At 45.2% G+C, this 14,422-nt stretch overlaps 1 protein-coding gene across 1 annotated transcript in view; it reads right to left on the reverse strand.

Moving 5' to 3' along the window:
* Positions 1-14,422, reverse strand: part of INO80D (INO80 complex subunit D) — a 66,182-nt gene that overhangs the window by 14,526 nt on the left and 37,234 nt on the right. The window contains exon 9 of the mRNA XM_056536442.1: positions 7,632-7,846. Coding sequence (XP_056392417.1) covers positions 7,632-7,846 — 215 coding nt within the window. The remainder of the gene's footprint in view (positions 1-7,631; positions 7,847-14,422) is intronic.

The following is a 14,422-nucleotide window of genomic DNA, read 5'->3' on the forward strand; positions in this document are numbered from 1 at the left end:
TCTTAATAAGATTGCCACTTTAGAGTCTCTTCTTAAATGTGAATTCTCTAAAGACATTGATAGCCAGCTCACCCATGAGAGACTTCACCTTAGGCGACTATTGCTACATAAATATGAACAAGCTCTGAAAAAATCTAGGGTAAAGTTCTATACCCAGGACAACAAGACTGGGTCACTGCTTGCTAGGAAGTTGAAACCCGCCCATTATAGACAAAGAATCTCCTGCCTTAAACACCCTATAACACTACAACCCCAACAGGCTCCCAGAGACATAGCAAATGCCTTTCAAGTCTACTATAAATCTTTATATAACTTGCAGTCAGACCCTACCTGTCCACAACCTGAACAAGTTGCCATAGATGACTTTCTTTCTTCTTTGAACCTTCCCAAACTCTCTCCTACTGCTCTCTCTGCTCTCAATGCTCCCATATCTACCCAGGAGATAGCTGATGCTGTTAAATCTATGCCCAATAACAAATCCCCTGGACCGGACGGACTCCCTAACGAATACTACAAACGGTTTCTTCCTACTTTATTACCTTACCTTCAATCTATCTTCTCCACTGCTATGACATCGGGCTCCCTTCCCCCAGACATGTTAGACGCTTTGATCACGACTATTCCAAAACCGGGTAAATCTCCTGACTCGACTGCTAACTACCGCCCCATATCTCTCTTAAATGGTGACGTTAAACTGTACGCGAAAATCCTAGCACGACGTTTATGCCCATATTTACCGGGACTGTTGAGTAGAGACCAGGTGGGCTTCACTAGAGGTAGTCAGGCTCCAGACAACACTAGGCGTGTTCTCTCCCTGATGCAATACTGTGAACATGCTAACCTCCCTGCCGTGTTCCTAACATTAGATGCTGAAAAGGCTTTCGACAGAGTAAATTGGACCTATGCCTTTTCGGCCTTGCGAAAGTTTGGCTTTGACGGCCCGATATTATCTGCAGTTAAGGCTCTCTACTCTAATCCAGTTGTGAGGGTTTTCACCAATGGTGCCCTCTCTGATAGATTTACCCTGTCAAATGGAACACGGCAGGGATGTCCCCTGTCCCCACTGATCTTTCTCCTCACCATAGAACCCTTAGCGCAAGCCATCAGACAGGATAGTAACATAGCGGGCATCTCGGTAGGGCCAACAGAACACAAACTTGCGCTCTTCGCAGATGACATTTTGCTGACTTTGACGAACCCTGGTCCCTCCCTCTCAGCCCTTTTTGACAAGCTCCATTCCTTCGGTGATCTTTCCTACTACAAACTGAATGTCAGCAAATCCCAAATCTTACCCGTGTGCGTTCCTTCTGATCTCTTATCCTCCATCCGACCTTTGTTCCCACTGGATTGGCAGCATCAATCTGTCTCCTATTTGGGTATTCAACTTACTTATCCCTCTTCTGATCTTTTCAGCGCCAACTTTCTACCCATCCTTTCCTCGTTTACGACAGCTTTTGCATCTTATAGCAAACATATCCTGTCCTGGTTGGGGAGAATAGCGGCGTTTAAGATGCTCTTACTGCCTTAACTGCTCTACTTATTTCGCACACTACCTATTGCTATTCCTCGCTCCTTCTTTCGTTCTCTAGACGTCATTCTAGATAAGTTTATCTGGACCCAAAAACGGCCGAGAGTTCCTAGGAGAGTTATGACCCAAAAAAAGCCTAGTGGCGGACTGGGTAGACCACTTGTAAAAGATTATTATAAAGCTTTTGTCCTTGATCAGGCGAGATATTGGTGGTCCGGATCGTCTGATAAAAAATGGGTGGAATTGGAACAACACCTCAATAATGCTTGTTCCTTAAAAGCGAGACTCCTAGTGCCAGCCTCCCATAACATTTTGCCTAAAACCTTTCTCTCCTCGGTTACTACCACAGATAAGATATGGCGGGATTGTATGCGCCATGTCCCTCAGAGCCCCCCATGTTCTCCAGCGGTGATCCCTCTGGACTTGCTGAAACTCTATATACCTGACCTAGACCTTAAAAGATGGCATGCTGCCGGTATTTACTCGATTAGGGACATCCTTGATGATCACAGCTCAGTTCACTTCTCTACAATTAGGGGAAAATATCACTTATCTAATAAGGAATTCTTTCGAAGTCTTCAAATAAGAAGTTGTCTGGACAAAGGGCTTCTGAATGAGGTCAAAGTCTCGCCGAGACTCCTAGGTTTTCTTAACGTGTCTGATAGCCAGACGAGGGGCATCACCTTTTTCTATGACCTGTTGGGTAACAAATCAGAAATATCTAAGTTTCCTTTTATGCAACGTTGGGAGAGTGACCTGGGCAGTGAGTTTTCCCTGGAGCAATGGCAGGCGGCCTTCCGACTCGTATCATCTACATTCAAATGTACGAACCATCAGGAGGCGATGTTTAAAACAATGTACCGATGGTATTTTACTCCCCATAGACTGCACCGAATAGATCCAAATTGCCCCCCCTGTTGTTGGCGAAATTGTGGAGGAGTCGGAACGCTGTTTCATCTGCTATGGGACTGCCCTGCTATCCAGCCTCTATGGCAGAGTATAGGTAGAGTTGCCACGAGGCTCCTGGGCCTTCAGATACCGCTAAAACCGTGCACTGCCCTGCTGTTGATAGACTTCCAAGACTATCCCTCCACAGCTAGAACACTGATGGCTCACCTTTTCATGTCCACTAAACTGCACATCGCTAGAAAGTGGAAGTCCACATCATTACCTACCCTGTCTGATATTTTGACATATGTAAACCTTTCCTGTGCCTATGAGAGAGCTTATGCCCTTGCTAACTCTGCTGATGCGAAATTCCTCAGAGAGTGGGACATGTGGATTCATAGCCCACACTATTTCTCTTAACCTGTTCTATTGTCCATTATCCACTTTCTTCTTGCTCTTCCCTCTATGTCTTCTTGTATGCTCCTCTCCTCTACCGGCACACTCTGGCCGTGATCCGACACATGACGCTTAGTGGCATTAGATATTCAAATCCACTGTTTTCTAGTATCTTTACTACCGTGTCTAGTAGGAGGTATTAAGCCTCTGTTTATTTTCTTTGTTTATTTCTTTGTTTATTCAACCTACTCCAACTACCTGTTTCCATCCGTAGATGCTTCAGCTTGCATCTGCATATGCTGTCTATGTCTGTTACGATTCTGGTTGCCCAAGCTCTCACATGACATTTACTTTACAGTGTTTCGATACGACCATCATCGAGAGCTATATTGGACTTTCTTAGTTTTGGAGGAACTATAATGGACTCTACTAGACTTGTCTCGAATGTTGTCTATTTTTTTTTCTCTCTGTGTTTATTTTTTTTTTTTTTTTTTGTGTTCGTTTATACGTGATGGTCCTTCTGTCACAGGACCACCCTGTTCATTTCACTGTTGTCTGGACACATGTGTCCTGGTGTTACTTGCTTATGTTTATTATAAAATGAATAAAACATTTAAAATGAAAAAAAAAAAAAAATTTTAAGTCTTTTGGCTATAAGACGTGGAGGAAGAAAGAAAGAATTAAAATGCAGAAATTGCTGCGTCCTTAACCCCTTCAAGACGAGCGACGTACATGTACGGCGCATCGAAGTATCACTTGGCGCTCGGCGACGTACATGTACGTCGTAGGGTTCCGGGAGCGCCGCGTCACCGGTAGCAGTGATCGGGCCGAGATGACTGCTGTTATCTAACAGCAGGCATCCCGGCACATCGCCGAGGGGGGTCCTGAGACCCCCCCATGACCACGATGAGCGCAAATCGCAGGTCAATTCAGACCTGCGATCTGCGCGATTCCGGGTCATACGGGTCACTGGTGACCCGGCGACCTGGAAAATAAGAGGGATTGGGGTTGTCCGAGACACCCTCGATCCCCCTGAAGGGATAGGACTTTGGTGGCAGAGGTGCCACCCCTCCTATCCCTGCTATTGGTCGGCCGGAGCGACCATAGTAGACCGGGGGGGGGGGGGGGGGGGGGGGGGTGGAAGTTAAAGTTCGGTTCCCCCGCTTTGCCCACCTATCGGTGTCCGGGCAAAACTGGTGAACTGTCGAAGGTCCCTTACCTGGATCCCGGAGCGCGATCCTCCATGCGGGGATCCCCCACGTGCGGCGACGGCGGCAGCAATTCATCCGGGTCCTGCCAGGTGAGTTGTTGCCTAGCAACATCCGGAGGGCCACAGTTTACAGTGGTCTCTAAACCTTGGCCCTCCAGATGTTGCAAAACTACAACTCCCAGCATGCCCAGACAGCTGTTTGCTGTGTGGGCATGCTGGGACTTGTAGTTTTGCAATATTTAGAGGGGTTCAGGTTGTAGATCACTATGCAGTGGTCTCAAACTGTAGCCCTCCAGATGTTGCAAAACTACAACTCTAAGCATGCCCAGACAGCAGTTTGCTGTCTGGGCATGCTGCGAGTTGTAGTTTTGCAACATCTGGAGGGCCACAGTTTAGAGTCCACTGGACAGTGATTTACAAACTGAACCCCATCTTGCAAAACTACAACTCCCAGCATTCAGGAACAGCATAAGGCTGTCTTGGCATGCTGGGAGTTGTACTTGCGTGCCTCCAGCCGTTGCATAACTACATCTCCCAGCATGCCCTTCCGCAATCAGTACATGCTGGGAGTTGTAGTTTTGCCACAGCTGGAGGCACACTGGTTGGAAAATACTGAGTTAGGTCATAGAACCTAACTCAAGGTTTTCCAACCAGTGTGCCTCCAGCTGTTGCAAAACTACAACTCCCAGCATGCATGGTCTGTCAGTGCATGCTGGGAGTTGTAGTTTTGACCCCCCTCCCATGTGAATGTACAGGCTAAATTCACACTGGCGGCAGATTACAGCGAGTTCCCCGCTTCAAGTTTGAGCTGCGGCAAATTTTCCGCCACAGCTCAAACTCCTAGCAGGAGACTCAGTGTAATCTGCCTCTAGTGTGAATGTAATCTAAAAACACTACACTACACTAACATAAAATAAAGAGTAAAACACTACATATACACACGTACACTGCCCCCCCTACCACCCCCCGCCCCCCCTTTCCCCAATAAAAATGAAAAACTTATTGTACGGCAGTGTTTCTAAGATGGAGCCTCCAGCTGTTGCAAAACAAAAACTCCCAGCATTTCTGGACAACAATTGACTGTCCAAGCATGCTGGGAGTTTTACAACAGCTGGAGGCACCCTGTTTGGGAATCATTGGCATAGAATACCTTTATGTCCACCCCTATGCAAATCCCTAATTCAGGCCTCAAATGCGCATGGCGCTCTCACTTTGGAGCCCTGTTGTATTTCAAGGCAACAGTATAGGGTCACATATGGGGTATCGCCGTACTCGGGAGAAATTGCCTAACAAATTTTGGGGGGCTTTTCCCCTTTTACCCATTATGAAAAGGAACAGTTTGGGTCTACACCAGGATGTTAGTGTAAAAAAATTAACATTTTTACACTAACATGCTGGTGTTGCCCTATACTTTTCATTTTCACAAGAGGTAAAAGGGGAAAACGCACCCCAAAATTTGGAACGCAATTTCTCCCGAGTACGGAAATACCCCATATGCGGGCGCAAAGTGCTCTGGGGGCGCACAAAAAGGCCCAGAAGGGAGAGTGCGCCATATACATTTGAGGTGATTTGCACAGGGGTGGCTGATTGTTACAGCGGTTCTGACAAACGCAAAAAAAACACACCCACATGTGACCCCATTTTGGAACCTACACCCCTCACGGAATGTAATAAGGGGTGCAGTGAGAATTTACACCCCACAGGTGTCTGACGGATCTTTGGAACAGTGGTCCGTAAAAATGAAAAATTTTGCACAGCCCACTGTTCCAAAGATCTGTCAGACACCAGTGGGGGGGGGGGGGTAAATGCTCACTGTACCCCTCATTACATTCTGTGAGGGGTCTAGTTTCCAAAATGGTATGCCATGTGTTTTTTTTTTTTTTTTGCTGTCTTGGCACCATAGGGGCTTCCTAAATGCGACAAAAAAGCCAAATATGATGCCTTCTCTTCTGAGCATTGTAGTTCGCCCACAGTGCACTTCAGGTCCACTTATGGGGTACTTCCATACTCAGAAGAGATGGGGTTACAAATTTTGGGGGGGTCTTTTCTGCTATTAACCCTTGCAAAAATGTGAAATTTGGGGGGAAACCTACATTTTAGTGAAATATTTATTTTTTTTTTTTTTTTTACATATGCAAAAGTCATGAAACACCTGTAGGGTATTAAGGCTCACTTTATCCCTTGTTACGTTCCTCAAGAGGTCTAGTTTCCAAAATGGTATGCCATGTGTTTTTTTTTTTTTTTTTGCTGTCCTGGCACCATAGGGGCTTCCTAAATGCAACATGCCCCCCGAGCAAAATTTGCTCTCAAAAAGCCAAATATGACTCCTCCTCTTCTGAGAATTATAGTTCGTCCGCAGTGCACTTCAGGTCCACTTATGGGGTACCTCCATACTCAGAAGAGATGGGGTTACAAATTTTGGGGGGGTCTTTTCTGCTATTAACCCTTTAAAAAGTGTGAAATTTGGTGGAAAACCCACATTTTAGTGAAAAAAAAAATAATTTTCTTTACATATGCAAAAGTCGTGAAACACCTGTGGGGTATTAAGGCTCACTTAATTCCTTGTTATGTTCCTCAAGGGGTCTAGTTTCCAAAATGGTATGCCATGTGTTGTTTTTTTTTTTTTTTTTTGCTGTTCTGGCACCATAGGGGCTTCCTAAATGCGACATGCCCCCAAAAACCATTTCAGCAAAGCTCACTCTCCAAAATCCCATTGTCACTCCTTCCCTTCTGAGCCCTCTACTGCGCCCGCCGAACACTTTACATAGACATATGACGTATGTCCTTACTCGAGAGAAATTGGGTTACACATACAAGTATACATTTTCTCCTTTTACCCCTTGTAAAAATTGAAAAATTGGGTCTACAAGAACATGAGAGTGTAAAAAATTAAGATTTTGAATTTTCTCCTTCACTTTGCTGCTTTTCCTGCGAAACACCTAAAGGGTTAAACGCTGACTGAATGTCATTTTGAATACTTTGGGGGGTGCAGTTTTTATAATGGGGTCATTTTCTAGGGTATTTCTAATATGAAGACCCTTCAAATCCACTTCAAACCTGAACTGGTCCCTGAAAAATAGTGAGTTTGGAAATTGTGTGAAAAATTGGAAAATTGCTGCTGAACTTTGAAGCCCTCTGGTGTCTTCCAAAAGTAAAATCACGTCAATTTTATGATGCAAACATAAAGTAGACATATTGTATATGTGAATCCAAAAAAACATTATTTGGAATATCCATTTTCCTTACAGAGAGCTTCAAAGTTAGAAAAATGCTACATTTTTATTTTTTTCATCAAATTTGGGAATTTTTCACCAAGAAAGGATGCAAGTTACCACAAAAATGTACCACTATGTTAAAGTAGAATATGTCACGAAAAAACAATCTCGGAATCAGAATGATAACTAAAAGCATTCCAGAGTTATTAATGTTTAAAGTGACAGTGGTCAGATTTCCAAAAAAAAGGGCTTCGTCCTAGAGGTGAAAATGGGCTGCGTCCTTAAGGGGTTAAAGAGGTACTCCGGTGGAAAACTTTTTTTTTCTCAAATCAACCGGTGCCAGAAAGTATATAAATATATAAAGTATAGAAAATATATAAAGTCAGATACTAACCTTATGTTAGTGACCTCCACTGGCAGTGATAGGCTACTGGGCATGCAGAGGTTGCCTTGGGGCACTGCAGGTGGAATGGGTTTTTGAGGCCTTCTAGGTCCCCTTCTTTTTTTCTTATGTTTTTTGGTAAGTGCAGGAGGCTTAGTCTTTTTCCTGGGCTTCCTCTGCTGCTGGTGCTGAACTTTGCGTGAATTGTCCCCGCGCAAGAAATTATCCTGATACAAAAGAAAGAGAAAAAAGAAACGTCAGTATCTTACTAGGGAAGGAGTTATATTCACTAGGGTACCTTAAAAAGACAATTCAATGTCACCAAACAGTTCCTTGGTCACTACAAGCATCTTTCTATACAGTAATGACTGCATTCCTCTGCTCTGAATTTAGAAACCAGCGGCTTCATTACACCCCTGCGTTGTTACATTACGCTGCATCTTTAATCTCAGTCTGACTGCCAAGAATGAACTGCCTATACTTATCACACAGCTTAAGAATGTGCTCCCTCAAACTGCTGCCCTGTGCCAGAAGGTATTATGGCAGCAAGATACCCATAATGTCCCTATGAAGGTCAGCAAGGGAAAGAAGAAGCTGAACCAATTTAATCTATTTATTTTTTAATCATTTACACAAATTATACCCGTCGCTTTAGAAAAATAACTTTTGACCTCGAGAAATGTCACATTTTGATCGGTCAAGGCCTGGGTGTGCAGAACCCAACCAATCGCTAGAATGAGCAGGAAAAGCAAGGCTGCACTCAACCGAGATGGACCTATACAGTTTGTAACTCCTTCTCGGTCACTAGGCACAGATCCAGAAGAGTATGCCATTAGCTTGTACTTCTTTGAACACACAGACCCTGACCGATCCAAACTTTTAACATGTCTCTAGGACATGTTAAACGTTTTTGAAGTAACAGTCCTCATTTAAAGAGTACAGGTCACTTGTCCCTTATGTAGTTATAAGACACTTTGTTACTTACTTTCTGTTAAAATTCTCAACCTTTATATGTTTTAATTAGGGATTGACCGATTATATCGGTTTGGACGATATTATCGGCCAATATTCACGATTTTGGACATTATCTGTATCCGCAATTACCTTGCCGATATGGCCCTACCCCTGCCCAGAGACCACCGCTGCCCCATTGCCTCCCTCATCCCCGGTTTTATAAATACCTGTTCCCGGGGTCCGCGCTACATCTGTCTCCTGCGACGTCCTGCGCAGCGCAATGACGAGTGACGTCCTCGATGCAACGTCACCATCAGCGAGCACAGTGTCAGCTCACGACGACGCCGGAGCCAGAAGTAGCGCGGACCCCGGGAACAGGTAATTATAAAACCGGGGATGGGGGAGGCAATGGGGCAGCGGTGGTGGTGGTTGGACTCAGGAGGACCCCAGGACAGGCAGGGGGAGAGAAGCGCGCTTTAAAGGGGTACTCCGCCCCTAGACATCTTATCCCCTATCCAAAGGATAGGGGATAAGATGTCAGATCGCCGCGGTCCCGCTGCTGTGGAGCCCGGGATCCCCGCTGCGGCACCCCGCTATCATTACAGCACAAAGCGAGCAGCGTGACTTCATGGCTCCGCGCCCTTGTGACATCACGGCCCGTCCCCTTAATGCAAGTCTATGGCAGGGGGCGTGACGACCGCCACGCCCCCTCCCATAGACTTGTATTGAAAGGGGCGGGCCGTGATGTCACGGGGGGGCGGAGCCGTGACGCAACGATGCTCCGGCCCCTGTATTTCCTGTCATGATGTGCAAAGCGAACTCGCTCTGTGCTGTAATGATAGCGGGATCCCGGGGCTCCCCAGCAGCGGGACCGCGGCGATCTGACATCTTATCCTCTATCCTTTGGATAGGGGATAAGATGTCTAGGGGCAGAGTACCCCTTTAAATCATTAATCTGCAGCGGCTTCTGCGGGGCCGGGTGGGGGGAAATAGCTGATAATTTATACAGGAATATCGGTATAAGTTATCGGCTATCGGCCTGAAAGGTCCCAGATTATCGTATCGGCCCTAAAAAAAATCGATATCGGTCGATCCCTAGTTTTAATGTTATTGAAAAGACATCCAGCCTGGAGCTCACAATGTGAACAAGGGGAAATGTGGTTTGATGACAGGTACTCTAACATTCTTCATCTAAATGTCAAATTTAAGGAATAAACTAATGATCATTTAGCATACGACTGTGTTCTTTGATTCTTAACCCAAACAAAGAAGTTTTTTTTCCCCTCAAGGGGAGGAAGAGGGACGATTACCGGACATCTCTGACACCATTTATGTCCATCAAAAAGGATAAAATCCAATCTGTCTAAACTGTTCCATTAAGGAAAACTCAGGCTGTTCCCCATACACAAAAGACTGCTGGAGGATCCTATAGAAACTCATAGATAAGTAATGTGTAATTTAAGAATTCCTCCAATATCTTCATAGAAATACAAGACGGTAACACATACATGTTAGTCCAAAGTTGTCCATCTATTGTGTCTGAAGGCCTCCTGACTCCCTCTACAGAGGACGGAAAGGGTCAGAAATGCAGGATTTCAACTGCCCAAAACTTTTGTTTTCAGAGAGATACCTCATCTTTCCCAATTCAGAACCAAACAATGTTCAGCCAAGCAGAATTGCAATGTGTATGCAGGGTTTAGGAGAGATAGCAGTTGGATTGAGGGTGGTAAGCCGTGGAGAAATCAGATTTAACTTGGAGACGAGAGCAGAGGGCCCTCCAGAACTTGGAGACGAACTGGACTCCCCGGTCGGAGACAATATGAGTAGGCAATCCATGGAGATGGCAGATGGTAAACCTGGCAAGGGCACAATATGAGCCATTTTAGAAGATCTGTTCGCAACAACCCAGATAACCTTATTGCCGCCAGAAGAAGGAAGGTCAGTAATAAAGTCCATTGCTATGTCAGTCCAGGGCAGCTCAGGAACTGGCAAAGGATGTAGTAGGCATGAGGGGTCTTGTCCCGAGCACAGACTGAACAGGAACGAACAAAGTCAAAGACATCTTGTTTTAAAGTTGGCCACCAATACTGTCAGGAGATGAGTTGCAAGGACTTACGAATACCGGCATGACTGGCCAACAGAGAGGAATGACCCCATTTCAAGACTTGGAGTCTTAAGCGGGGAGTAATGTAGGTCTTCCCAGGAGGCAGGTGCTGAAGACTTGCTAGTGCTGCGTAGATGAGACGACCAGGAGGAACAATATGTTGAGGGTGAGATTCTTGGTCTTGTACTTCAGAAGATCTAGATGTGCATCAGCCTGAAGATTCTTCTCTGCTGGACGGAAGTGAATAAAAAAAGTCTAATCTGGAGAAGAACAGAGACCAGCAATCCTGTCGAGGGTTGAGACGATGGGCAGTCTGTAGATACAGCAAGTTCTTGTAGTCAGTATAAATAGTAAGCGGATGTACAGAACCCTCCAAGAGATGATGCCATTCTTCCAAAACCAGCTTTATAGCAAAGAGCTTGCGATCTCCAATTGTATTATTTCTCTCCGCAAGAGAGAAAGTCTTAGAGAATAAACTGCAGGTTACAGTTCTTCCTTTGGATGATTTTTGTGTCAAAACTGCACCTGCGCCAACTGAAGAAGCATCCACTTCCAAAATAAATGGCTTGCCTGGATCTGGTCTTGACAACACAGGAGCAGAAGCAAAGGCGGATTTTAACGGTTTGAACGCTTCTTCGGCCTCAGGAGTCCTGACCTTCGGATTAGCAGTTTTCTTGGTAAGAGAGACGATGGGGGCAACCAAGGTGGAGTAGTGTGGAATAAATTGTTGATAATAGTTGGCAAAGCCAAGGAAGCGCTGAATCGCTTTCAAGCCAGAAGGTCGAGGCCCATCCATTACAGCAGACAACTTGTTAGGATCCATTTGTAGACCTTGACTGGTAACAATATACCCCAGAGTACACTAAATACACTAAGTTTTGCATAGAGATGATTGTCTCGGAGGCGCTGTAAAACTTGGCGGAGGTGAGAATGATGAGTGTGGAGATTGGGCGAGTAGATGAGAATGTCATCCAAATAGACAATACAGGAGTATAGGAGGTCCCTAAAAATGACAAACTCCTGGAAGACTTCAGGAGCATTACAGAGTCCGAACGGCATCATTAGATACTTAAAAAGTCCTTCACGAGTATTAAACGCAGTCTTCCACTCGTCCCCTTCTCGTATACAAATCAAATTATAGGCCCCACGAAGGTCTAGTTTAGATAAGATCCTGGCACCCCGCAGACGATCAAATAATTCATAGATTAAAGGAAGTGGGTAGCGGTTCTTTTTAGTAATTTTATTCAAGCCTCGGTAGTCGATGCAAGGTCGCAAAGACCCGTCTTTCTTTTCCACGAAGAAGAACCCGGCTCCAGCAGTGGAAGAGGACTTCCTGATAAATCCCTTCTGAAGATTCTCCTGGATGTAATTAGACATAGCCTGAGTTTCAGGGACCGACAAAGGGTAGATTCTGCCCCGGGGAGGTGTGGAGCCGGGCAGTGAATCAATAGGACAGTCATAGGGACGATATGGTGGTAGGACTTCAGCTTGTTTTCAATGAAGACATCAGCAAAGTCCCGAAGGAACGAAGGCAAATCGGGCAGAGGACAAGATAATTCCAACTTAGCCAAACGTATTTGAATACAGTGGTTGATGCAATGTGGTCCCCAACGAATAACTTCTCCAGTTTTCCAATCCAACTGCGGGGCATGGAGTTGCAACCATGGTAGGCCAAGCAGGAGAGAAGTACAATGAGGGGAGTACATACAAAGTCAAGTTCTCCTTATGCAAGGCTCCAACCTGCATAGACAACTGTTCAGTGCGGTATAGCACATTACAGTCCAGTCTTTCTCCATTGACTGTAGAGATGAACAAGGGCTTTAACAGGCGAGATACAGGAAGATGATACCTATGTACTAGGGAGGCATCAATAACATTTCCCATGGAACCAGAGTCCAAGAAGGCAGGTACAGAGACAATCTCTTTGGAGGGTAGAAAAAGCTGGATCGTCAAATTTAAGTGTGGAGAGGTGGAATTCACACCTAGGGAGGGCTCTCCCACAAACCCTAGGTGCGAGCGTTTCCCTGTGGCTGTGGACATAGAGGACAATCTTTTAGGAAATGATCCGCACGGGCGCAGTAAAGGAATATATTTTCAGTTTGTCTCCGTTTCTTTCCTGCAGGGTCAGGTGAGACCGATCCACCTGCAAAGCCTCCACTGCGGGAGGCAACATAGAAGATTGCGGTGGTTGCTGGAAGACCGGTGCCAGACGAGGAAAGAGTCATGGTCGTGCAGATTCCCTTTCTTGGCGAAGTTCTTCACGTCGCTCAGAGAAACGAATATCAATCCAAGATGTCAATTGTATAAGTTCATTCAAGTTAGATGGCAATTCCCGGGCAGCAAGGGCATCCTTGATATGAATAGAGAGTCCTCTCTTGTTCCATGATAACTCCGATGCCAGGGTACAAAACTGAATGGCATACTCTCCCACAGAGGAGTTGCCCTGTGAAAGACTCAGCCATGCCGTCTCAGCAGAGGAGGCTCGGGCTGGTTCCTCAAAGACACCCTGAAATTCTGTCAGGAAAACCTGGAGATTGGTTGCGAGAGCATCACTGCGATCCCAAAGCGGAGTTGCCCAGGCCAAAGCCCTTCCAGTTAAGAGACTGATGATGAAGCCACCTTTGCTCGTTTCGTAGGGAACTGTTCCACTACGTCACGAAACCACGACAGGACTTGGGATCCCCCTCAAATTTCTCAGGAAGAGACAAGCAGAGTTTTGTTCCGGAGGAAACTGCAGCAGTGGGAGGAAGCACTGGAACAGGAGGAGGCTGTGGTTGTGGCGGTTGCTGCTGAGCAGTTAGCAACTGCTGCATCATGCCGGATAACTGGCTAAACTGCTGTGCCTGCTGGGCCAACTCCTGTGACTGGAGCATCACGATAGAAGCGAGATCCGGATTATCTGACAGAGGAACCCCAGCGGGGTGTCTCGTTAGAGACAGATAATTAAATCTGTTCTTTTTTTCTAATCGGTTCTAATTCTATTTTCTGATTGTAATTATTTTTATTTAGTTTTTGTACAATGTTATGGGGGCTGCCATCTTGCTTGACCTGTTAATAACAACATTAGTGATCTGCTTTACTGCAGGACCCATGGACCATAGAAAGCAATAGACATGAACTGTCCCATTCAGTTGAATTGGAGACCTTTCGGCTAAGTTTCCACTTTTTTTTTCCACGTTTTATTCTGGCAGTTTTTGTAATACTGCCAGTGCAGTTTTTCAGCCAAAGTCAAAAGTGGATCCATAAGGGAGGTGAAGTGTAAGTCCTTCCTTTATATTTCCTATTCCTTTTGAATACATTTCTGGATTTGGCTCAAAAACTGCAGTGTCAGTTTTCCAAAAACTGCCAGAAAATAAACCAAGTGAAAACTTGGAAAAATTCTTAAATATTGTTAACATAAACATCTGAGGATAGGTCATCAATTTTACAAAGATGGACAAATCCCTTCAAATTTAAATCCCACCTTTAAATGAAACAAAAAACTGACTAGCATTTTAGGATTATTAGAAATTGTAAATCACAGCCCACAACAAAAAAATGAAAAAATTGCTGTGCTAGTACTAACATACAGGTACCAATGGGGGAGATTTATCAAAAGCTGTCCAGAGGAAAAGATTCTGAGTTGTGAGCAACCAATCAGATTGCTTCTTTGACTTTTGAAAAGGCCTGTGAAAAAAGAAAGAAGCGATCTGATTGGTTGCTATGGGTAACTCAGCAACTTTTCCTCTGGACAGGTTTTGATAGA

Source organism: Hyla sarda, chromosome 8 (assembly GCF_029499605.1).
Source record: "Hyla sarda isolate aHylSar1 chromosome 8, aHylSar1.hap1, whole genome shotgun sequence".
NCBI classification, from domain to species: domain Eukaryota; kingdom Metazoa; phylum Chordata; class Amphibia; order Anura; family Hylidae; genus Hyla; species Hyla sarda.